A 27753-nucleotide genomic window follows, 5' to 3' on the forward strand; every position below is an offset into this window, starting at 1 on the left:
AAGAAGGCGACTGTATTGCTCCAAACTGTCTGCTGTCTTCCAAAAGGCTCCATATTATAGTTCGGCCATTCAGAGAATGCGTTCCTGACACGTCGCGATTGAACTGACGACGTAACTTTGCAATGGCGTTGCAGTTACGATAAAAATATTTTTGCTGGTTGTTTACCGTTTTAACAATTGAGGAGCATTAAAACAACATTATTATATCAATAATCAATGAATGTAGTTACGTCGTCAGTTCAATCGCGACGTGTCAGGAACGCATTCTCTGAATGGCCGAACTATAATTGCAAGAATAATTTCAACAGCAGAAAAATTAAGGGCTCATCTGTGACTTACTTATCTGGAGCAGCGGGTAACGGTCTGTCATCTAAAGTCCAAAGGATCCGTGGTGAGGGAACTCCAGTGGCAGCACATCTTATAACAATACTTTGTCCGATCCTTGTAACTGCTCCGCTGAATGTTGACACCAGCCTCGGAGGCCTGTCTAAAATACGGAATCAAGGTAAATAGTTGAACGAAATTTTACTTTATAAAACACGAGTCTAGAAGGTAGCTAAGACAAAGGAGTTTTTGTAAGATTTCTTCGATTCTGATCTGCAAATCAAATCACCATCAAGACAAACAAAGCATTTCTATAAACATATGTTCAAATCGTGAATATGACGAAGTGGTTGATAATAATTGTACAGCCCAAGAAATCGGTATTTTTTTTCTCTAACTCGTTTGCCTTAACTACCCTCCTAGCCACTTTTAATATTCAATACTTACCAGCAATAACCAACTCGGCGCCAGCGACAGCGGAATCAGAATGATCATGCGCAGTGCACTGGTATAACCCCGCATGGTGGGACCGCACTGGACCAACAGTTAGACGAGACTGAGGCGCATGTAGGGGCCGACCCTCGTGTTGCCAGCTCAGTGTCACCCCACCACCACGACCTCCTACTACTGAGCAATTAAGGTGACCAGACCCGCCTGTGCCTATCATCTACAAAAAAACATAATAGGTTAGGGTTGCTTATAAGCAACTAGAGTCTTAATAGACCTTATACAGGATGTATTTTTGCAAAACTTGGAAAATAAGTATCAATTTTTTTTTACTGTCCTGAAGTTGATAAGTACAAGAACGTATTCAATCAAGAATGTCTTCTTTACAATATAACGAATATGATACTGAATTCAGTAGTTATGATTAGGGAAACATTGCGATAGTACTAATAACTCAAATGAATTCGACCTAAGTTGAAAGAAAGTTCAAATCTCCAAAACTTACTAACGGATTCGGCGACACACTAACAGTCAGCGGTTCATAAACCACCAGTTTGACCAACACTCTTGACGGCGACTCAGGATTGGCCGAGCACGCATACCTCGCGGCGTGGTGAGCGCGCGCGGCCGAGAGCACGAGAGCGCCGCCGCGCACCGTGCCCTCGCCGGACACGGCCGCCCACGTCCCGGACACTTCCTGCCGCTGCCAACTGATGATTAAATGCTATACGTTCAGTGGGATGAAATGGTAGACTGAACTGGTTATAACATGAAATGAAGATACTTGTAAGTAGGACCTATGATATAAAAAGTAATTTTTCAAACGATAAGAAATTGCATGATTTTATATTAAAAACATGTTATAAGTAACATGTTTGAAAATTGGCCCCAAACAAGGCATCCCTATAGAACCTTGGGTACAAAAAATCTATTGATATGTTGACTGTATGAAATGTGCCTTTTTCAGTAATGATTATTCTATTAATAACTATCGTTATGGAGTGCAACTACATATGTATAATGAAGTGTACTTACCTTACAGCATGTCCAGTGATATGTCGTAGTATACACGGTAAAACAACTGTGTCCCCAACGCGAGATTCTACTGAATTCAGTTCAATGTTTTCCAGCCAGCTACTATCTATACGAGAAAAAAAAACACGTGTATCAATTCATTGTATAAAGAAAATTTAGTTCACATAATAAGAAGGTAAATCAGTAATTTAAAGGATGTCCAAATGAACCTTTGTATGTTCATAATGCTATTCTAATCATGCGTATTCCTTTGACGATTAAACACAGAGCAAATCCAGTAAATCTAATCTCTGCAGATTGTAGGGGACATTCTAAATGCATATAAGCTTGACTGACCGTCGGTAGTGAGTTTCAAAGGCGGACTAGGAGTGTCGAGCACCACGCATGAATATTCCGCCTGTATGTCCGCTTGAGTCAGGTCCAGTCCAAGCAGGATCCCGCTGGCCCCGGACACCCAACGAGGTTCTAAAACAAAATTGAACTTTCTAGAATAATTAGTCGTTTGATGAAAATTTCCTGCAAGACTTTCAACAGACTCTCATGAAATATTAAAAGATGTTGACATTTATAGGAAAAGGTCAAGGTTTTGGAAGAAGAAGAACTTCTATAAATAATAATTACCAGAGGAAAACTTAACAGGTAAATAAAGTTTGTGCCTCATTATTATACTATGTATTTATTTATCTTACCACCACTTAAATATCCAGAGGACAGCGGGAGTCCATCCTGCAGCCAAGTGATATCCACTAAGCCGACTTGCGGGGACAATTCACACCTCAATATCACAGCACCGCCGATCTTGGCCGGAATCAGCTGCCGAGCAGTGTGCGAGAGAACACTGTCCTCCACTAAAGAAACAAGACACGAGAGAATGCCATTTTATTAAAATAAAATTAGAAGAATGAAAAAAATGATTTCCAAACCTCCATTATAAAGTAACAGAGTTCATTTATTTTGCCAAACAAAATAGCTCTGCCTTTACCGAAACGTAAACTTTATCAAAACAAAATCCTGTACACCGTAGTAATGGACCTACTACGAAACTTTGTAACTCAAACGTAGTAAAGAAATGAACAAAAATGGACCTCGCATTCACAATACATTTGGAATATTAAAAATGTTCCTTTATTTATGACCAGATTGGGGTCTGCTTTAAATCAAACAAAAATGGTACAACATAAGTTTTTAATTTGTATCTCAGTATTCTATAGGTACACCTCAATGTTTGCGGTCTTGTTTAGGAAAATACATATATACAAAAGAAGATGTTTTATTTTTAACCCCCGACGCAAAAACGACGGGGTGTTATAAGTTTGACGTGTCTGTGTGTGTGTGTGTGTGTGTGTGTGTATGTGGCATCGTAGCTCCCAAACGGATGATCCGATTGTAATGCGGTTTTTTTTGTTTGAAATGTATGTCATTCGGGAGTGTTCTTAGCTATGTTTGGTGGAAATCGGTTCAGGTCTTCAAGGTCATCAGCTCGTTTGTTAGGTGTGATAGGAATGTTACACGCTCAGTTTACTTGCAAGCATATGTGGGATCAGAAATTTGAAACACTAATGTCTTCTGGAACCACTGAGCTGGTCTGCTGTTAGGACACGAAGATAGGAGACGTAACCCTGAACTGCCTTTTAGTAAACCCATCGAGTTTGGGCTCGTTGAATTTGTCTTGACTAGCTCTCTTCATTTTTCTAATTGACTAGAACCTGATGCTGGAAATAGGATGTGGCGGATGAAACCCTGGAATGCCGGAATGAAACGGATAAACCGATTTATATGTATTTTTGCTGAAAGTCTAAAATGACCAAAGGTTAATCTTTATTGTTTCTCAATCTGTGCAATTCTCCCAGAGCCAGTTTGTCATGAGGATTGTTAAACAGCTTCCTTTGGCCGAGATCGCATATATCGACCACATCTTAAACTAAAAGAAATTAAATGAAAGAAGGAAAAATTAAGGAGCTCCTTCAAAAAGCATGAAATAAAATTAAATTATAAATTTAAAAAAACCCCCGACCCAAAAAAGCACGCAATTATTATGACAAAAGGTTAAAAACGCTAAACCCTATAAAAAGCAAAAAATAACTTTTAACACTACGTAAGTACCAACTAAAGCATGTCAGACTAAACTAAATTTTGACGTGTCGGGGGACCGCTTTTTAAACGGTTTTATTTAGCTCACCCAGTTTGTTTTATTCATTCTTGGGTCAAATTTAGTAATTCAAATTTCACCCTCTTCCTGTCAACCGATTAATCTGAAATTTTGTATACACCTTTAATTCCGATGACAATACAATATAGTAATATCAATAACATTGTAAATCCAATATGGCCGCCGGCACAAAATGGCGGATAACGTAGATTTTATCAATCCCATCAATATGGGTATCAAATGAAAGGGCTCAACAAGCAGAATACAATGTACTATATAAAATTAAAATCCAAGATGGCGGCCTCTACAAAATGGCGGATAACTTAGGTTTTATCAATCCCATCAACATGGGTATCAAATGAAAGGTCTCAACAAGTAGAATACAATTTACTATGCAAAATTGAAATCTAAGATGGCGGATAACGTAGGTTTTATCAATCCCATCAATATGGGTATCAAATAAAAGGGCTCAACAAGCAGAATACAATATACTATAAAAAATTGAAATCCAAGATGGCGGCCGCTACAAAATGGCGGATAACGTAGGTTTTATCAATCCCATCAATATGGGTATCAAATGAAAGTTCTCAACCAGTAGAATACAATGTACTATATAAAATTAAAATCCAAGATGGCGGCCTCTACAAAATGGCGGATAACTTAGGTTCATTTGATACCCATGTTGATGGGTCTCAACAAGTAGAATACAATTTACTATGCAAAATTGAAATCTAAGATGGCCGCCGCTACCAAATGGCTGATAACAATTTTTTATCAATCCCACCAATATGGGTATCAAATGAAAGGGCTTCACAAGTAGAAAACTGTCAGTAACTCCAGCGGGGCCCAACAGGGCCAAGGCCTGCCTGGGCTGCGAGATTGTTTGAAAGAGTTACCGCGGCCCTGGTACATAAAAGGCCTACGACGGAACAAAACGGTTCTTAGTCAAGAGTCTGGCAGTCCCTCACCGCTGCTGACCCACAGCAGGAGAGGTCATGTGATGATTTTTGGGGTCGTTAAAAAAAAAAGTACCTGGAAGGGCTATGTATTGAGGAATTAGATTGTGATAAATTATCAGGTAAGAGACCGTGTAATAATGATGCACTAAATGAATTAGATAGAATGAGGAATATTCGGTAGGCATTTTCATTAAATACTAAAAACTAGAAAATAAAAAATCGGTAAAAAAACTTTTAAGTTAAACGGTTTTATCTTATGTGCACTGAAAACTAGAAAATAAAAAAATAGTTACTTACCTGTCAACCTACGTAGGTGGTCTTGGTCATATTAGACTAAAATAAAAACGTGGGGCCCCTCTGAAATCCTACCTATGGCAAAGCATATCTTTATACTTTGGTAGATCATGAGCTCGGCGTTCGCTGGTGAAGCCGCTACGGCTGATTTATTGATTGTCAAAATCTCCAGTTACGATTATAGTAAGTCGATGCAATCCACACCTATTATACCTCTAGAAGAAAGTACTACAGCAACAGTTAATGGGCCCCACGTTTTTATTTTAGTCTAATATGACCAAGACCACCTACGTAGGTTGACAGGTAAGTAACTATTTTTTTATTTTCTAGTTTTTTACCTTTAAAAATACTACATTAATCAAATGATACCTACTTAATTACAACATTCGTATAAAAAAACACGTATCTAAACAAAATTATATAAAAAGTTATAAGAAGTATATATAATGTAGTAGTATATAATTACTTCTAACGTTAAGCTAATAAATTAGAGCGGTCCCCCGACACGACAAAATTTAGTTTAGTCTGACATGCTTTAGTTGGTACTTACGTAGTGTTAAAAGTTATTTTTTGCTTTTTATAGGGTTTAGCGTTTTTAACCTTTTGTCATAATAATTGCGTGCTTTTTTGGGTCGGGGGTTTTTTTAAATTTATAATTTAATTTTACATGTTTTGAAAACCATGAGACATTATAAAACTTTACGTTCATTTTAATAATGCGTAACTTGAGACTTTCATAACTTGTCAAAAGAAATAACGAAACAAAAATGAGACGGAATAATAAATAAAGGAATAATTGCGTCCGACATGGCTTTGTTTGTGAAGCCATCTTAGGCCTGACTCCCGTCAATTTCAAGCTATATTTAAGTTCGCCTTTTGTGTAATTCTTTTACGTCATCTTATTGCTGCCCAGATGAAATAAATTGAATAAATATGCAGAGCTAAAAATATAATGTACTTAAGAAGTAAAATAAAATAAAGAAACTGTTTCGTGACGCATTGTCTTTTGACTTTTTTAGTGCCGGATGAGGGAGGTAACTCTCTAGGTAGCTTAAATTAGTTAGTCAACGAAAAAAATAATAATGGATCATAGACTTATTTACCGATAGATTGAAAAACATAGAAAAATCAGTCGCAAGGTAAATAAGTATCGCAATATCAGAGTGTCGAATACTTGCTTCGGAACTCATTTGAATGAGAATAAGCTTCTACTGCGCCCCCATTTGTTGCCTTTCAATTTTCCCTTTGTACTCAGCTTCATTGTAGGGGAAAATATTAAAATATGGTAAGTAAAATCTGTAAGTTGAGAGCTAGTTCATGAGTTTGTAAAGAGATGTTCTTACTAGCAACCACTTACGATTGTGGAACTCGTTAACGTGGCTGCGTTCTTAGGCATTAACTCCACTGGTTTTGTGTTGTATCGAGCTCCGTAACGAAGTTCACTGAGTTAACGAGCTCACTGAAGCATTTGTTTGGAGTTGTCTTAACTGACAGTCTCAATTGATTAATGTGCCTCGAAATATGATGAGGAACAAAATGAACGAGTAATCGAGAGGTTTATTTGAAACTCGGGAAAACGCCGCGTTTGTTATACAGCTCTAGCAGAAAGTTACGACTTAACCACATTCATACATTGTTATATATGAACTAAAAATTTTATTTTTTAGTTCATCATGAGGGTTTGTACCAATTTCTTTTTAAATTTTTAATTTTGTATCTTGAAGGAATATAAGTCGAGTTTAAGCTGTGGTCAATTTCATTTAACTGATTTATCAGCCTTAACCTAGCAACAGTTTCAAATACATTTTTTATGAAATTCAATGCAACCGCATAAAATACTAAACATAAAAGACTGCTTTAAAGACGAGACGAGAGTTTTTTTTTCACTAGGTCGATACAAAAATCTAGTACAAACGTTAGGCTTGAAGAAACAAAATTATTTTCAATAACAGTCCGTCGGCTTCGTTATAACAAGGTTATTTTTCCGAGATGAGGGACATAATGTCGCTCAATCTTTAATTAAAACTTTCCGCGTCTCGCTGGAAAAAGTAATTGGAGTGAAAAATATTCATCTTTTCAAATACCTAATATTAAAGTCTGGAGGCTACTGGTATGGAAAATAAGTGTTGTTAATACGAACTAATTATTGTGCAAAAATAAAAACTTATGAATAATGAAAACAATAATATTTAAAACTTATGTTTTGAGTTAAAGTTCTCAAATTCGTTCTAAAATTCTACTCTAAATAAATTATCTTAACTGAAAAGATTTAAAAAAATCTGCAGCAAACCAGCGAGTTGATAATTCGTTTTAACTTAACCAATTACTTTCGAAAAAAATAATTAAGAAGTTTATTTAAATAAACAGATCATGACTAATTTGATAAATAACCCACTTTTGTTTCTAACGTCCCCGAAAAGTGCCTCCAACTTTCCAACGTTTCGTGTTCTTAATGAATGTTACGAAACTTAAGTTACATTATTTTTCTTTCTGTAGCCCTCAGGGACGGTGAAGTAAGATTTTAACAAGACTTATAGTGAGGCAGCACTCAGTGCTTATCTATTTACCTAATCGTAATTTAAGCCCTGTTCGAGCTTGCCTTGCGGAGCCTCAGGAAACAAAGAGAAAGTTACGTTTGCTACGAACTCACTCTAATGTCATTTTTAATCCCTTAATTAAAAGTTTTTCTGCGTAAAAAAACTCTGGAGCCGTGGGCTGTTTTTCATTTTATTTCATATTTCCCCTGCTGTAACGGAAAGTTAATTGGTCCAACTCGACTCGAAGTTGTAATTTGTTTTGCCCTCTTGCCGTACATCTGTTTATTACACAAGTCTGTTGTTTACAGTTTTTATAATTTCCATTATTGCCTCTGCGTAATTGAGGCAGAAGCTACGCTATAGGTATCTGTGTGAAAACGACGATCAAAATAATAAATATTTTCGGTCCGCAATTATTTATTCATTACAAATGTTGCTTTACGAGGTCAAACCCGAATAAATCTCTTTGTTTGAATAAATAGGTACCTTTTGTTAGAACAGAATTTGGCTAATTTTGTATTATAATTATGGTAATAAAGAAACACAAGTAGTCGCAAATGTATGATATTTGTAATCAGTTCAGATCTCTACAAACGTGAGAACAATTTTGATATTTATTGTTTTGTAGAAAGTGCTCTTAAACTATACCCCAACATTATTTTTAGAAAAAAACATAGTCTTGGATTAAATAACATAGAACTCACCAGGTTGTAACATAACAGGTCTGGAAAGCACTGTTCCCGCTCGGTTGGATGCCCGGCACCTCAGCATTGCTCCAGCGCCGCTACCCGCGTCCATCAGCGAACGTCTTGCCCCAACCACTAGCCTGCCGTCACTTAGCACGTGCCTAGGGCAAAAATATTTCCTTAACAACTAACTGGAAAAAAAGATTTAAAAAAATGCTAAGTCTATGTATAGTGACGCCCGACTTAAAAAATTGAAAACATATGAGTGAATATTGTATTTCTTATTTATTCTACTTAGAGCTTACGGAACGGTACCAAAAGGGGACTACTATTAGACGAATAATTTCACATCTCTCTTGCACTGAAATGTGGACCATTTTATCTGGTCATATCGTAACAAGGCTTCTGCACTCGACATAAAACTGCGTACTTAGAGCTAAATTGATAGCTATCAAATAGAAATGGCACAGCTACAATATCTATTATTCTGCAGTAGACGCTTGTCAACTGAAAAACTGGAAATAATATAATTGCTCTAGTTACCAAGGACTTGACTAAAGGAAATGAAAAGCTGAAAGAATCAGATACGCTTTAATTAGAAACTAATTAAAAATAGCGGTCCCTGCAAGTGTTAAGAATTTTACCCGTTTTTTTGTGGTAGACAAGGTTCACATGTTTTCTACACGATCTACCTATATCCACCGTTTCAAATGTGTTTCTCAAATCGAGTTTGTACTAATTCGCGGCCCTAGGTAGTGTGCCTGCTTAACCAATTCCATGTGATAGACCCAATATTATAGGGATACCGATTTAAAACTCGCATTGTCGATTAATCACAGCTTTATTTCGGGCATAATATTTCTTTACCCTTAGGATATTTCTGTGGTAATTCCGTATCGTAGGGCTTTTGCATTTATGATATTTACTTTTTAAGAATAAAATTACCTAATAAATACTCTTCCAAACTGACTTACGAGGCATTATTATTCGGTAAGCAATCAGTCACTCAAAACCTGCATAAACAACGCTGAATGATGCATAAACAAGAAAATGATGAATTCGAAAATGGTCGACATGTAATTATTCTGACGAGACATCTAGCTTCGAACATTTACCAAAATGATTGACATTCGATTATTGCTCGCCATACAAAGAACATGTGTCATAAATACATTTTACGAATAAAATATCTGTGTATCAGAACAGCATGAATCTTGGCCAGATTTAAATAATAGCTAGAAACTTAGTTCAGAACATCAGTCTTAGTTACACCAGAAATGATCTCAAAATTCCACCTTCGAGTTTCCCCTATTCCAATTTGAACACCGCAACCGCAAAACGTATGCACCAAGTTACCTGCTCCGAAAAACTTGAACGAATTACTGTCATCATGCGGTTTCATTTCCATTCATTTGTCAAGATGTAAGAGGCTCGTTTACAACGCGTCAAAACTTTAACCGGCGGTATCGGTATGGAACAGCCGACTAAGAGATGGAACTTGGCTCGTATAAAAGTACGTTATGACGGTAATCGTTAGCAGTAAAGATACAGCCATTTCCTTAAGCGCCAACTTCTTTACGTTCATGCATGATATTTGTGATCATCTTAAAATCCTTTTTTAAGCTTCCGATATTAAAGCTGAAATGTAGGCGCGTTTTTATAGGCGAATTACGTTTCGGTGAAAATATTTCCGCTAAAAGTAGGTTTATTCAAAAATAGGAATATAATTTCTTCTTGGAATTACCTCCGTTTGTAACAAATAGAACAAACAGATTTAGATTACACTTCTTGGAATAAAGAAAATCACTTTCTGAGGCACAGTTTTATCGAATCTTTTATTGACATATTAAATATGATAGAAGTTAGCCGTTTATTCCGTTTAATGAAACTAGCATTAAAGGTTTACTTACGTAGTTCTTAGTAGCGTAGTTCTACGTTTTCAGGACTACGTCTTAGCGGTTTTATAAGTACACCATGTTACAACAAAATAACGTTTATACCTACTCTTTATCAATAAAAGTCGACTACAAATATGGTTAAAGATTCTTTTGGCCTCTAGAAACTTCCATTTACGGGAGTTAGAAACTTCATAGTAAGTTAATTTGAGAGTGATTGTAACGACGGCGACGGGCAGTAAAACTAGGTGTAATGTACGAGAACTAATGGCTATATTGGCTTCAGAGAGCGAGACTCAATCAAGAAATGTATTGGTATGAAGAATTTCTTAGTTTAAATAAAATTTGTCTTCCGAGCATAACATCGAAGTATGGTTAATTCCGTGGGTTAATTAGTTAGAAAGGAGCTCTTAATCATTGTTTCTTCGTTGAATAATGCTTTGTTATGAAATTGTTATTTTAATCAGAGTTATGAATCTATTTACTGGGTTATTTCCAGAAGCATAAAGAATTTAATTAGTGCACCAGACTGTGGTGGAAGAAAAACAATAACTACTGGAACAAGTTCTAACTCATGCTTCTAAATGTTAACAATGATTTAATAAGATTATAAGTTGTTAAGGTTGTCAATCGTATTCAGTGAGTGATAGAATAATACGTTTCGTATAAATTATACAAGGTGTCGATTTGCATTTGTGCCATACTTCAGGAGGAGGACATAAAATACGTAAATAATCGATTGGAATTACAGAAGACGGGAAATAGTTAATATGCACTGCTTTTTTTGTCATTGTAATGTCGTAGCATTTCAGAAGTAATCCAATTTTATGAATGAAATTTATGAATAATCGTTGCGTATGCTTTGTGTTTGCGTTTGTGTGAGGGCGCAGCACGGTTTTAAGGCCAGTAACACACGCGCCATGTTTAAATTCGGCTAGATGACATTGACGGAATTCGGAAAAAAAAAATACGTACCCATTTTATTGGTAATTTGGGTCGAGAATCATTAGCATAATGACGACCTTGAATATGGCACGGATGCAAAACAACAGCTTATATATTAAAGTGTAAAAAAAAAAAAATCACAGATCTTTCCTATTAAATTTCCTTTATTGGTATATAGGTATACTATGGACGTAGGTATGATAAAAACCAGTCCCGATAAATTATCTTAAACTATAAATTATTGCTTTCGACGACTCCTTTTCTCCCTACTTTCAATTCTCGGCTAAAGTATAAATTTCCGTTTTTATGCTACTTTCATAACTTTATAATACCTAATTAGATTTTTTCTGTATGACGTCGTGATTGATTTAAGGTAACGTTATTTTTTGCAAATTTTAGTTCAAGCTCAAATCTCAACTGCCTTTTTTATCTCAAGAACAAAGCAACATGTAGTTTGAAATGTTTTCTTTATAAGATCATACTATTACCTATCCTTAAACCAACATTTTCCAAATTTTCATTTACCCAAAACAAACTTTCGATTTACTGAATCGGTTTTAACACCACAACACTTCAAACATATCTATTTAAGAATGTTTCTATGTTTTTTTTTAATCTAAAATGAATGCTGCTACATTTTTACAAAACATATACTGAAGGAACGTTACGCAACGTGCGTTACGTGATCATAACTATAAAGAGTGCCATTATATTCAATCTCTTCCCGTCATCACACAGTCGTTGCTGACAGGTTATCTTCAGCCGTCTCGATATTCGATCATTGCCAATTTTCCGCTGACATAAACGTGCTATACAACTTTGTCTACCTACCTATTGATATGGAAATGGAAATCTAATTTTCTATTCCAATGTTTTGGTATCTGGGCTTAGTTCTGCGTTGAAACAATGTGATTAGATTGAACGTTCGGAGGACGAATTATTTTATGTAAGGCAAAGTGGAAAGTGAAATAAAAACATGCTTAAATACAATATTGATAATTTACGACATGAACACAGGAATTCCGTAGCGGTGTTTTTAAAGTCTCATGACGAAAATATTTTTCAGCTTTCATATAACAGGAAAATAAATGACCTGTCCATTTTTATTTCCCAACAAGTTTCATTCAGAAATTGTGTACCTGGTTATCGTGTGCTCAGGCGAGCTATCTCCACGAATAAACCTTAAAGTAAGTTCACAGGTGAAATGTCCAAAAGTTTCCAACTCGGCGAGAGTAAACAACGCCTTGTTACTTCTTACTGCTGACACGAGTTGGACGTGATACGTAACTAACCCAAACTACATTTATTTTACCGCACAGAATATAGAAAACGACCCTCATGCCTTCACGGAGAGCTGTACCTACAAGGTTTATTTAAGTTTCACGCTACTTGGTGTCGCTAACTTGCCACTCCCGTTCAGTATGCGAAAACTTTAAGTCTGACAGTGTCATAACAAGCCGCAGACTACATAATTCTCGGTGATTTTTAATGAAGACGTAAAATAACCTTGATAGTTTGTGAAGCGAAACGTAATATCCCTGTGTTGTCAAGGGACCAAACATAATCATGCCGATAATGGAATGTGGAATCACGTTAAACGAGATCCCTCTTGTCTAGCCACTATCAGCTCTGTAACAATAGATTCCATTAGCGTTCAAACAATTGGGACGGGCACCTAAAGTATTAACTGATACTTAATACTAAAACAACCTCTGGCTAATGTTTAATCGTGCTTAAAATGGGTTCTGTACACATATAAAATGAGTATTTTTCTAAGATTTCTTGTGAAGAAGCTGTCTTACTACGATATAAGAATTACATTTGAAACAAGCTAGCATCGTTGAAAAAATATGGTAGCGTGTGAACGTGCCGTGGCCATTTATCGCTGCTCGCTGGCTATAAGTCAACTGTCACCATAATCGTTTGTTTCATGCTCACTTTGCCGTCGCCGGGAGTGGAGTGTATGGCAATTGAGAGTTACTTGCTCGTTACGCCGAACCAGCGTCTTGTTACATTTCTACAGGATAAGTGCCCCCAGTAATATTTTACTTGGGGCAATGGAAATTATTTTCAAAACGAAATCTGGTTTTCAAGTGCGCTGTTATAATTTCAGTATTATTTACTGCGTTCGCAAAAGTTCGTTTATTCCAACATTATGATGTTATTGTGTGTTCTTTTTTGGTGTAAGTTGGCAGCCGCTCAGGACATGTAATGGCACTAATGAACAACATACAACATGTGTACGACGTGGTACATCGTATATTTTCAGGACTATAATTCAGGCAGACTATCTTAAATAGTGAACTGCGCTTGCAATAAAATGAACATGTCACATATTGGAATGTCCATTTTTGCAATTCTTTGTCGCTCTTTTAACAGAGATGTAAGTAAAGACGAGCAAAATTATTAATACTTATCTGAGATGTGTGAGAACAAAACGTCTTTTCATATAATAGACAAAAGCACGGGAGCAATTTACTAATACTTTCAAATTTCTGAAGACTACATCAAGATTCTCTTGCTGAGAATTTGGTACAGCGTTAAGTTAGCGAACACTGAAGACTTTAGTAATTGCGCCTTGGAAGTGTATCGGAGATCGGCAAAGTTTTCAACTCAACACATAGGTAGGTCCCTCCAACACGTCCTCGCCTCGCAACTTACCCTTAACGGACTCTGATCGGAAACTCTGCCAATTTATTAGCGGCACCCCGCGGGGAAACTCGAATTAGTTACCCCACACATCATTTTGTGACTGTGTTGCTCTCGCAGAAAACGTTAATTGAGCATTGGCTACGTTTCATTCAGCTACTCTATAAGATGAATAGAACATTCGTGCAAGGTCTTTATTTTTATTTTGTAAGATGTTAAAGTAAACTTGTTGTTTTATGTTGTCGGTTTAATTAGTAGTAATAAGAGCAATATTTCAAAGTGAGTCTATACAGTTTTGTATAGAGAAATACCCAAGCTAAATTCAATCTAAGTGTTCGAAACAAAACTCTCATGGCTCATTTAAGAGAAAACTCATCAATCACTCCAATCGCCAGTCAATAACAATGCATGTTATCTTAATGCACTTTTAAAATAACTTTAAAGTAGTAAGTAAAATGCTAAGAAACTTTGGCTGCAAAGTTTTAAATGTCTCTTCGGCAAAGTTGGTGAAGTCGCCGGCACACTTACACAAGGCCTTATTAAAAATACAAAACTCGTCGAGTCGCTTGCTGTTAGTCATTAGACACTGTGAAGCAAAAACTTTGGGACACCCGGTGCTTGCGTAATGTTGATACATTTTTCTTGTGAAATTTCAACCGAGATTAATTGACACAACTTTGTCATAAGCTTTTAGAGATGGATGTTTTATTTTGCGGAAGCATCGCTGTTCACTTATTTTTAATTAATATTGCCGTAAGGAGGAAATACAAGGCTAAAAAGTGAAAAAAAATGTTCTTTTGACATGCCTTGTCTAATTCAAAAGTGAGTTACATTACAATGTTGTAGCTTGTAAAACTCTCTTACCTACTACCGGCTTACTATAAAAACAACAAGTGTAACACGATAAACACCGTATCTACACTAGGAACACTAAAAACGGGGACGTTAGAGAAATACAGCAATACATTAAGATGTTGTAAATACATGAAGTGATTTCTCAATTATACTCAAAGCCAAGCACAAAGTTCAAATCTTTAGTATCTATGTATGTCAACTCTCCAAACATTCAACCACTTGATCTTATGAGTTTCCTAATTGATATGTAATGTAACATAAATTCAAAGTAAAATATTCAACTAGTACACGTGTTTCAGAACGTAGCGAAGGCATTCGCCTGGGGTGCTCGCAGTAAATATTAACTTGCTCACTCCGGTATCGCTTTCTTGTAAAATATAGGTGAAGTTCGAGTAGTTTATTTAATGGACCCGTCGCCGACTTTCGCCTGCACCCTAACACCCAATCCTGAAGCAATCTAAAGACCGATCAGACGATCAGTCGCGCTAACTCTTTAGAACGCTGAGAGTGCCACAAGACTACGTACAAAATAGCGCTTAGAAAACTATTTAGGTATCTATTGGAAAAATCTTTACTCGACTCTTTAGGATTTTTTCAGTATAATTTAATCTGAAAAAGTATTATTGCGCTTCAAAGCCATGACAGCGTGAGACTTTAAACAATAGCTTAATAGTAAATAACAACCTCGTAATGTATTAAACCTATGCATCCACCATTAAGTAATACACAATACGTAATAATCTGTTAGCAGAATTATTCCCATTTCCTCCATTATCACCTAAAACCGAATATACCGTTAATTGGGAATTTATGTCGAACAATTTTAATGGAAATCCATGTCCTACGTCATACGGTCTACAATGCTACTGGCTTGTTAAAAATGTAATAGTCCAATGTTCAGTGAATTGTTGCATCGGCGGATTGGCCAATATGAAATAGAAAAAGTTCAATTTTATTGCAATTTATGATTTATTGTTTTCATTCGTTTGTGGATTAGCAATAGGCAAATGGTAGTTTCGAATTGTCAATGGTTTTGTGAATATCGTTGAATATTTTAGTGATGCTTAACCTCTTATTAATCTTATTAATCATGTAATAGCATTACACAAATAGCATTATAATGCCTACCTATTAAAAACTAGCGGTAATCCTTTTTTTATAAAATAAACTTATAGATAATCTCACCTTAATCCGGGTATAGTGGTCAACAGTTGTCCTTCAGCGGTGACCCAATGCACGTCCGGGGGCGGGTGACCGGTTGCCCGGCAGAGAGCGTGCGCGCCTCTCGTGGCGGGCCACAGCACGCGCGCCGGCGGTTCTGTGACAAACCGCGGCCGCTTGTCGGTTGCGCCTACCGCTTCTAGTACTGCCAGAGTTATTAGCATCCATGGCAGCTTGTACTCTGAAACAAGAAGTATGTTTGAAAAACAGTTCACAAATAATGGAGAATTCGTATGACATAAAGTGACCATAGAACCTCTACCTCTATTCTGAAGTCGTTAAAAGCGTTGAGAGAAAGTGTTCCAGATTAAAAATAATATTTTTCCTATAAATTGACTCTACAAAAATATTTTATCAGCGAGCTTTTCTAAAAATAATATTACTTAGTATTAGAAAGCGCTTAGTAGGTACGGTATTTCAAATATTTTTAGATGAATGTTTAATCAGTTTAATAATAACTGCGAATACCTGACATTTCGTAGGTAATTTTATAACCAGTAGCGTACAGCATAATTTCTCAGAAATAAATATTTACACTCCGATCAGATTTTGCGTTCGGTTTTTCTGCGCTTCGCAAAACCGAGCATTGTCGCTTGGATGTTAGATCCAACCAATAGAATAACAACAATCCTTGGATCGTGAAAAAACCACGATTCCATTTATCCAAATCAATTATTATTAGAATTGTTTGTTCAAAATGCAAAACGACGCGTTTTCTCAATAAGCGTAAACATTGAATAAAATTCGGCCATTAGTAGAATGAACATTTAGAAATTAGTCTTGATTACAATTAATTCACCATAAATCATAATTAAGTAGAGAGAGCATCCAGAAATACGAAAACAGTTACACGAGTGTTTGTTTCAAAAAGTTCAACTTTAATTTCCTTTAACGTTTTAACATTCTGCATCCACGAAGTTGTTCTCCCTGGCATAATCCATCAAAAGTGAACCAAAACGAATCAACTGCCGGATCGAACGCTGAGTTGCGTTTTAAAACTTTTTCAAGGAACGCTTTGTATAAAATGCTTGGAGTCAGCACTTTTCACTAGTAAATTAAACTGGCCTTTTGGTAGATTGCGTGGCTTCTAAGAATCCCATTCGTTAGCGGTTCGTTTTCTGTTTTGCTTAATTTCAAACGGTGCTTATAATATTTTGCGGAAATCTCATTTTAAGTTAGATAAGAATTCAAAGCAAAGCTTAAGTTTACTATTTCTGAAAATAATATTATAGGTACTGGGTATTTTCATCTGCACAAATAAATTCTCAGAAGAAATGCAACACTTCAGCATTCAAAACGATACTTTGATACGAAACTAGATACACCTACGCTATACATTACTTGTCAATACGAGCGTAAAAATATGTATATTTTCACTATTTCAAGATGAAGCGGCGGTGTCGTTCATACCGGGGTCATAACATAAATCAGTACGAACCTCTATCGTGAGGGGTGACGGTTTATTTACTGCCGAGGTGCGACCCACTTGCCGGGAACATTGCTCAGCTTTTAAATTGAGATTTTAGTTCACACATTCGTATGTTGAAATGTAGCTTTTATATTATGAGTTAATAGTTGTGCTGGGTATTAGGAACCTACATTTCTGAAGAATATAATCATTTTGTAGAATTCACTTGTCATTGGCAGAATCGTCGACATTGTCATCGGCACGGATTGCCATAAATTAAAATAGAATAGAATAGAATTTTGTAGAATAAATGGTGTTCAATTCTAAAATACCTATAACTGGTATTATAAATACCACAATTTTTTATTTAACACCAAAAGAAATTCAGTTCGGTTATTCGCTACCAACATGTTTTCTGCCTGATGCAAATTCTACGAAATTTCGATGCTTTTTTGAACCGAAAAAAATGCCTACCGTGCTTTTTTATGATGTTCTGTTTCGTGCCAATACCATCTCTTTAAATCTTTATTTAACAAATATTTTCAAAGTGAAATAAGCTTTTGATACTTGTTATAAGTTTATTATTATTTATTTGTTGTATGTATTTTTAGTTACAAACATTCTTCCAAGAATGATCTTGTATGAAAAGAATTTAAGTTGAGTAAACCCTAGAGATTCTGCGCTACTTCTGAAAGCTTTCAAATTATGTAAAATCGTTGCAAAGAAGTGAAAAGTTTAACACTCCCGAGATTTTAGCTTGCAGGTATTCCAATATTTTTTTAAAACTTATATCAACACTTTAACTTTTGAATTTCGTTATCGAAAAATTAACAAGTTCTTTTTGCAATACCAATAGATTTTGTAAAAATACCCTCAACTCTACACTTTCATCATAAAACCGTTCATTACAAAATTTGCATAAAAACCGAAAAAAATAATCTAAAACCAACCTTTCATTATTTCCGCAATCACTGAACACCGCTTTCCAAACTACCCATTTAAGTCATGATTTCAAAACAGTCACAAAAATCCACATGCTTTACAATACACACTGCAGTTCTAGAGTCATATTATTTTTAACACATTTTTACTTCAACATCTTTACGAAGATCGTTCGAAGTTTTCCCTCCAAAAGAGGTAAGGGAGTCAACACATGTTTCCCCGACGGCGTTCGCACGCGGACTGGGCGCGAGCGACTGAAACCCGCCCTCGAGTTCTCGACTACTCTCAACTGAAACGCTACACTGGCCAACTTAATTCTACAGACTTAAGTTTGATTTTATGGGCGAATCGGTACTCTATACGTTCTTATGATCATTTGCGTTTAATTTTGCGTCAATTTTATTAAATAGTTTTGGAGTCAAATCAAATCAAATCATTTATTTTATTTAGGCTTTTACAAGCACTTATGAACGTCAAAAATTATAAATAAGGTTGATTCTAGTTGTCCATTCCAAAAGTAGCTTCCTATGGAGAAGAACGGGCAAGAAACTCCATAGTTACTCTTTTTAAAACATAATGGGTATATATACATTTGGTATGTAGTGCTTACAATATTTTAAGGGTTGACTCTGAGAAAGTACAATAATATACAATGCAAGTTGGTCTAGGAATTAAATATACAAACTAATTTTAAGAAGTTAATGAATTTAACAAACCAAGTTATATAAAGCAAAAAAAAAAAAAACAAAATAATGACTGGAGTAACTTGGAACTGACAATTTATTTTTATTATTTAGTATAAAAATTATCTAGTATAAAAATATTTGGTGATGTAATAAAAATATGGTGATTTTCTGACTGACTAAATAAATGATTTTGTAAGGTACTGTTTTTCCTTTGTCTCACATGGTCGTAAAGCTCGACAACGTTGATTAAGCAAAATATAATTATATTATGTCTACGGTGTAAAGAACATAAAAGTCGGAAAAACAAGGTAATAAATAAAATGAGCTGATTTATTGATTACAGATTTTGCTAGTGTGTAATACAGTAAAATAGTTCTTTCGTCACATTGCGCTGAGAAAACTGATCAATCAACTTGCTTTTATTTTTCGTTTAATAGTTTATTGAACTGCTCACGGTATTCCTTCTACATACCCATACAACACAATACTAATTTACAATACTTAGTCCTGACATGTAAACAAAAACCTGCAGCAAGCTTTTGTCGTTTCAGAATGGAAATATTCCCCACAACCACTTTCAAAGCTATTCAAGGTTTGTCTTATTTCAGTGCGCCATTGAAATGGAAACATTTAATTGCAAACGGGCAGCGGGCACAGTTGCATTCAAATCGGCTCATACCGGTTATTACTGGACCAAACCGCTTTGGGGTTGCAATGCGATTGTAAATGTGGGAGCTTGTACCGTATAAGAAAATATACGGCATTCGTGTTGTACCTCCTAATGGGTTCTCATTATTACCGTATAAGCGCTATAAACCAGGTATTAAATCGAGCTAATGTTGCTTTTAATAAATACGATGGCTTAAGGTTTTTAACAAATACATAAATATGTGTAAAGTGTTGTTAAACTAGCTATTCCTTACACAGCTGCGCAAATATCTGAGACAAAGATTGTCTTAATAGAAATCAAAGCAAATTACTCTTTCACGACGAAGTTTTGTTATACGAATAAAAGTAACTTAAAATAACGTTATTTTCTTAAAAGTTATGTTTCAAGGTGAAGCTATTAAAGGCCACAACTTTTCTTAATAAACATTTAATTAGAATATTCAAATTAGTCTAAAATAAACAACATTCAGGGCTTGCCTGAAATATATTAATTCTATTAAAATTGTTCGCGGACTATGATCGGCCATCGCGCGGCGTGCATTAATTTGTTGGACTCAAAGAAAGATTACCTACTTAATAGTCATCGAGACTCATATTGGCATATAAAGGCTTTTCACTGAAGTAAATTAAACCAGAAATAAGTTTCTTATGAAATAGACACTCTGACAGTTTTTCTGTTGAAAGTCGATAAGTTTAAAGTTCTACTTACTTAAGTACTCGGTAAGTTTGTTGTGACTCGCCTGATATTGTGATGAAACACAAACTCCTTCTTTAATAGAATGTCGAAAACCATGACTATAACTGTTGTGGATTTGTGGATAAAATTCGCTAACTTGCACTCCACCGTATTTTCATTCCCGCCATATTATTTTCCACAGTGTTCACAGATAAAAAAATCATAGACACAAAGAGTTTCGTAGCGAAGCAAAATTGTGCTGTAAGATAATATAGTTTTAGTTTTTTTATAGTCTTATTTATTCACCAAAAACATTTCAAACAGAAATTAATAAATTCATTTTCTGTATAATTTTAAAATATCTTCTCAATAAGACATAAATAAATGTTAAATTATAAATAGACTGGCGTATTAAAAAGCACCACTCAAATATAACGTTCTATTTTTGAAATATTCTTCACCAAACATTTAAAATCGAATGTTCCATATTCAAAGTTTTGAACGTGGTATCCTTGCCAAAAGCAGAAAGGGTACGGTTAGCTATCAATCTTTGCATGCATCTATAGTTCGGCCATTCAGAGAATGCGTTCCTGACACGTCGCGATTGAACTGACGACGTAACTTTGCAATGGCGTTGCAGTTACGATAAAAATATTTTTGCTGGTTGTTTACCGTTTTAACAATTGAGGAGCATTAAAACAACATTATTATATCAATAATCAATGAATGTTATTACGTCGTCAGTTCAATCGCGACGTGTCAGGAACGCATTCTCTGAATGGCCGAACTATAATAAGTAGGCATTACGAGTTCCCCCAAGATTATCGGTTCCTCATTCAATAGATTGGAAAAGAGCCTCGATTTCCCTCAGAATGGCGGACAAAGTTGGAACGCAGAACATTAATTCTACTAATGCGTTATCCGTATTCACAGATATTACATTTCACCTGCTGGAACACCGAAATGTTAATATCAATAAAGAACCTTTTTTCATATTTACATTTTGCTGGTTATTGAAAACATTTATTTTCGTATTTTTTGTTTGCGATACCTACATATTCACAAAAACATGATGAATGGATGAGTGAATAATGTTTGATATGAAAAACTGTTTTATTAAAATATGTAAGAGGTAAAGTAAATATTTGAGCGAATATCAGCTCTCTATAAATATTTTCAAGAATGTACATACACAGTAAAACACTGGTTTAATACTTTGTTCTCATACTTCAGACACCTACAGGTTTATCACGTACTTACATATTAAGTTTAATCCTCTATTTATAACAACCGATTAGGATTAGATAAGGCTTATGTGGACTTCAAAGAAAAAACCTTATGAGATACCAAGATTCTAAGGTTTATTGTTGACGATTGTAAACTTATTTTTGGTAACGTTTTTTATATTTTTTTTTAACGCCGAAAGTAATCAGTTAGGTATTATGCAGGTATATTTACTCCAATACTTATACTAACGCCAATGTGTAGACAATTCAAAGTAATGTATTCAGACAAGTATCGTGTCTAATTCCATGGGTTTTCACACATTTCCTCATTGTCGGCGACGGAACACTGCAATCAACACTGATGAAGGAAGGAGGGTTCCTACAAAAGAGTATTTAACCTGACGCGTTCATTTAATATAAGTACCGATATGTAAATACGTATATAACTTCAGAATTTAATACTTTATAGGTTACATTTTCTATTACGATTCAAATTAATAAAAATTATAAGGTTGGTGTATACCTATACCTAGGACTTTCTGCCTGCTCTGGACAAATAACCAGCAAATCAAATCAATATTTTTTATGTCGATAAGAAACTTCTTTTTTTTATTCTAGCGTCGCCTTCGGTAACAAAGCTAAATTTTCAAACATTTATCTTGTTCCACAGCTAACTACGTCAGTTTCAGGTTATCTACATATTTAGACTTGCTAAAGAACATCTCGGCTGCCTAAGGTTCAATTTTGCGGTAATATTCAGGGAATTTAGAGCGCCTCTGAGAGTGTATCCTTAGTAAGCTGATTCAGCAAAGTTCGCAGCCCAGCCATCAGGATCGCTACTTAACAATCTGCTTTCAATGCGGGCGCCAAAGATTCTCATTGGCAACGTGAGCAGTGCAAATAATTTTGCTTAATCATATTTTTTTTCTTGTACTTAAATAGATACTTAGATGGAATTTCGGAAATAGTTAACCCTTACGTAGTTGTGATTAGAAAATACCACAGCTCTGCACTCACATCCGAAAAAAAATTTTTTTTCAAAGACAACAAAATAAAATAGCATAAATAATCGATCGCAAAAAATGCAGATTTTTCTTTTTCATACATCTGAAAGGCAACTAAGGTAATGATGTCCCATTTGTTAGTATTTGATTACATGGCTTCCAAATAATTAAACAAAAAAAAACTATAAGCCCGCATAAAGTAAAACTACTTATATTCACAGCACTATATAATACGAAACATGTATGACCAACATGTATAGAGGTACAAATTACTAATGATTCCAGCCTTTGCGCGCAATACTGTTTAGCTAGTTAGGCACAATTTAGCTGAACGTGATGATTCGTACGTGTTCGGACGTTCCGTGGCACGCGCGCACAGAATAGCCAGTTATGCAGTTAATACACTGTTTGCGTATGTTACCAGTCATTGGGCAATGACTGGTAACATACGCAAACAGTGTTATTCATCCGGGAATAACATAATGACGTCCGTATTATGATGATGGTATGCTAAATTGCTAATGAATATCAAGCATTCGAATTTTAAACAATGAAGGTATTCGTGTTGAATGCAACGAGTACTTGTTTAGAAGTCGATGATGAATAAAGGTACGTTTTAAATGCCAACTGTAACGCTCCCAAATTTCGACATTTTACATGCAGAAGCTGCATGTGCTGTCGGCAGTTAGCTTTCAATACGGACCTTTATTTTGAACTAATCATAATCTGTAGGGTTTTCATACCCTTGGTTGATTCACGCAGCGCCCCATAATTTCCAATTTTCTTTAATCGACTTTCTTTCCAGCGTTATACAAAATTTGGCCTAGGCTTCTGTTATTATTCAAGCGGAGCATCTGCCATCAGCGTTCGTAACAAAGTTATGGAAATGGTAATTCTAAGGAAGATCTAGCCGGTCTTACAGTTCAGACAGAGAGACGTTTGTGAATTTGTTTGTAAAAGTAAATATAAAGAACAGAGATATTACAAGCCTATTTTAAAACATTGTAAACAAATAAGCCCGTACTAAATCATGTCAAACTTTAATCGCTGACTTTTTATTTTCCTACTTTCTTCGAGTCAGATGAGCCAGATATTAAGAAACACTTTCCAATCTTTTATCTTAAACACAGTCCCAAGTTCACGACATTCTTTTAAAGCCTACTAAATTTCTACCTCGTTAAAACTTCAGCCCTTGGAAGATGCTATCAAAATTTCAAAAAGTCCCTTTCTTCATTTACTCTGGAAAAAAATAACAATAAACTGAAATGAACAAAAGGCCATTAAAGTTTATTATTTAACAGTGAAGTTTGTCGTCCGGGCACTAAGTGCAGGTTTATGCAAAAGTTTCGCGCCAAAACTGTAATACCGTTATTCTTAACTTTGTAAGCAGCTGTGAGCGGCCACCCACCGGTACCGTATTCTTGAGCGACATAATTCACTTGAGCAAAATAAACTTTCTAATAAAATATTGAATATATTTTTTCATCCACCAACGTCTTTCTTTTGTGCATAAAACGCTTGAATATTTTTGCCTCTTAATAATATCTTCATTGCTTGAAATAAATATTGTCCTTACACATATTGGTGTATATGTGGTATAAAATATTGGTAAACTTACAAATTCGGAAATCTGTATTTTTGCTTTCTGGGACCTGTGAACTTATAAATAACAATTCAATTAATGAAACGTCAAACACGTTCAAAATTATTTTCTGGGTACACATACAGCCTTGGCCAAAAGTATTGAGCACCTTACAAATTTCGCTAGATCGCGGTAATTATGGGAGAAACTCGAATCTATCGTTGAAGTATTCTTTTATCGGTTATCTACAAAGATTTTAAAACAATGACTTATGCCGCAGCTGGCAATAAAACACCTGGGTGCAAAAAAATGTATCTTTTACAATTTTTGAATTTATTTTCTAGTTCGCTACCATCGCTCGATGTGACAACATCCAGTGATCTAGTGCGCCTTTGGTATTTTATTTCAAAGTTTTAAGTGTTATAGTTACGATATGCCAAAATGAAACGAACTTTCTTTAGAATAACGAGTGCAGATACAGCTTTTGCACGAGCAAGGGAAATCACAAGTAGAGATTTCCAAAACTGTCAAATGTTCGCGCCGATCCGTGCATTATGCTATTCAGCGATTCTCTGATACCGGATCACATCAAAATAGACCGAGAACCGGGCGCAAACGCATCACCATAGGCCGTCAGGATCGTCAGTTACTGAGAGAGTCATTAAGAAATAGGAAAAAAACATCTTCAGAGCTCGCTGCTGAGTTTTCAGAGCAAATGAAGAAAACAATTTCTGCTCGAACTACTCGTAGAAGGCTTCAGGAAGCTGGTCTGAAAGGCTGTAAAGCTAGGAAGAAGCCATGGCTCTCCGAGAGCAACAAAAAAGCTCGGTCCAAATGGGCCTTACAACACCGAACTTTCACCGCTGAAGATTGGTCAAATGTTGTGTGGTCAGACGAATGAAACTTTGAGGTGAGTAAGTCAATTTAATGCCCTCACAAAATAATATAAAATGGTTTAAATTCTAAACGCATAGAGGAAGTTCTTTTTATTTCCGGAACTCAACATTTTTCTCTTTATTGCAGATTTTTGGTACACCTGGTGTACCCTTGGTGCGTCGCCGGGTGGGCGAAGAATTTAAGCCAGAGTGTGTGGTCCCAACTGTAAAACACGGCGGCGGCAGTATAATGGACTGGGGTTGCATGACCGATTCTGGAGTTGGCGAATTGTTCGTGTGTGAGGGCCGCATGGACTCTTCTAAGTACATAAATGTGCTAGAAACTGCGTTGCTGCCTTCATTCACGAAACTTTTCGGTGACACGAACATGGATAGTGATAAATTCCAGCAGGATAACGCGTCTTGCCACAAATCTGCCCGCACTGCACTTGGTTTCGGGAAAATAGCATAGAGCTTCTTGACTGGCCTGCCTAGTCGCCAGATCTGAACCCCATAGAACATTTATGGGGTTTATTAAAGCGTCGAGTTAGGCACCACACAATTAACAACAGAGAAGAATTGAAACGCTACCTGCGCCTAGAATGGAACGCGATTACTGCTGAAGACTGTAAAAATCTTGTTAGCTGTTTACCAAAAAGAATTTCTGCTTTAATTAAGGCAAAGGGTGGACCCACAAAATATTAATTTTCAATTAATAAATAGTAAATTACAAATAAAAAAAAAGTTTTGTTTTATTTCTATTTGATACTCCGCGTAAAACTGAAAGATGTCATGGGTGCTCAATACTTTTGGCCAAGGCTGTATTTTCCCATAATAAAATGAACGAATCAATGACTAAAGCTAAGCAATACATAGAATAAACATAACGGTCCATTGGCAGTTAAGTAGTGCAGATTGCAGGCTAATTAACTACATGCGCCGTAATGACCCAATTCACTCCGGCGACTTTTATAGCTTCCGCGGTAACTTCACGGAGAACGATGCCTTTTATTTGTTTTTTATTTAATTCTTAATTAAACTGAGACCTTATATATACCTAGTCTAGTTGGCTGATTACGTTTTTTGTTACGTAAATAATAAATAAGGTTTCATTAAAAACTGAAACCTGTAAGCTAAATATAGCTCGTTACGGTGTTGTATTGGACTGACGATAATTAATTAGGCTTTCGTGACTAATTGAGTTCTAGCTTCTTTAAGACTTCTAGACGTCTTAATTTTTCATTTTTTTTTTAATCTGTTTACACAACACACACAATATTAATAGTTTAAAAACCGAGTGCCAAACCTCAAATTAGTATCGAGCTCTATCGATACCTGACCCGAGCGAGCCAAGCCCAGCAAAATCCCTGCACCCAAGTTGGAACGTACAGCCAACACTAACGAGATGTCGTATATTTTCATTTACTTCGGTGCCGTATTCCAAAATTCAGGTAAGGACCGGCTTCTATCGATAATTGGCTTTTCTCTGCTTTGTTTTCCGGAGCAGTATACTTGCTATATAGTCAGATTAACTGGGACACAAAATAGACTAACCTGGTAAGTACCTATTGTGGAATACGGCTGTGTTTTGCGTTTTACTTTTGTCATTATCGGATCTAAACATGAAGTGGTTAGTTTTATTGTTTATAGCAACATATGTAGATATGTAGATGTATTATGCATTAAAGTAAATACTTAGTTATAACTTCAAACAACAAGAGAAAGTTCTGTCGATAAACCACAAAACTTTTGTTGTTGTGGGGCACGTGGTAAGCCGGTCGCCTCCGAGAGCTTTTCAAGGGCGGATCCAGCTTCGGCGCCAGGGGGGGGTCACACAGTCGTGGTCAAGTCACAAAAAATATTATATTGTAGCGTATACTTCTTTTAATATTAAACGTAGTAGTATAAATACAATAAGCGCGATAGTAGCGAGCTCGAAAATTTTTGTTCAGGTCGAGGACTAAGGTTAAAAAAGTGTTTTTATGTAGAAAATGGTCCGAGCTGAGCGAACGCGATTTCTTGGACATAATCAGAGACGCGAAATTGAAAAAAGCGCGAGCGAAGCGAGCGCGAAAATTTTTTTTCAGTTCGAGAACTAAAAGTAGATGAAAACGCTTTCTTTCTGTATAACAAATATACAGCACAAATACAAGAAAGCGCGAGAATTTTTTCAGGACTAAACGTTTGAAAAGTATTGTGTACGCAGAAAAGGCCGCGTACGTTTTTTATTGCAGCAACAGTAAAACATTTTCTGTGAAAACTTCAATTGTCTTACTATTGGTAAGGGTTCATGAGATCAGGGCTGTCTCTAGCTCATGTAGCGCCTGGGTGCAATCATCACCCAAGCGCCACCTATGTATCTATTGAAAGATTTTGAGTAGTACATACTGATCGAAGTACTTTACAAGGAATATAAATAAGTAGGTAAAGGACTTAAAAAAATGTTTCCAAATCATTGTAGGCTCAAACTGTTGGCCAGATTTAAGTTATGAAAGTCGAGACTGGACAACGTAATTGTAAAATTTAGCGCGAGCGAAGCGAGCGCGCAAATTTTTTAATTTTGGGACACAAAAAGTTAAAGTAACAAGCAGTCGGAAGCGCAAACTGTTTTGTTTTTGAGGACTCCGTTAATATTTTTTTTTTTGCTATATTTGACTTATGAAGTTATCGAGGCGAAGCATATATAATA

General features: G+C 35.8%; 1 protein-coding gene across 1 annotated transcript in view; it reads right to left on the bottom strand.

The window, feature by feature from the left end:
* The window catches only part of LOC124633191 (Down syndrome cell adhesion molecule-like protein Dscam2), a 39759-nt gene extending 21197 nt beyond the window's left edge, over window positions 1-18562 (bottom strand). Inside the window, exons 1-9 of the mRNA XM_047168343.1 lie at window positions 18355-18562; window positions 15961-16177; window positions 8450-8592; window positions 2496-2654; window positions 2143-2271; window positions 1807-1912; window positions 1277-1481; window positions 772-991; window positions 340-487 (exon numbers count right to left, since the gene is read on the bottom strand). Of these exons, the coding sequence (XP_047024299.1) occupies window positions 340-487; window positions 772-991; window positions 1277-1481; window positions 1807-1912; window positions 2143-2271; window positions 2496-2654; window positions 8450-8592; window positions 15961-16177; window positions 18355-18361 (1334 nt within the window). The 5' untranslated portion in view covers window positions 18362-18562. The remainder of the gene's footprint in view (window positions 1-339; window positions 488-771; window positions 992-1276; window positions 1482-1806; window positions 1913-2142; window positions 2272-2495; window positions 2655-8449; window positions 8593-15960; window positions 16178-18354) is intronic.
* Between the last annotated feature and the right edge of the window lie 9191 nt (window positions 18563-27753).

This window comes from Helicoverpa zea, chromosome 9 (assembly GCF_022581195.2).
Source record: "Helicoverpa zea isolate HzStark_Cry1AcR chromosome 9, ilHelZeax1.1, whole genome shotgun sequence".
Classification (NCBI taxonomy): Eukaryota; Metazoa; Arthropoda; class Insecta; order Lepidoptera; family Noctuidae; genus Helicoverpa; species Helicoverpa zea.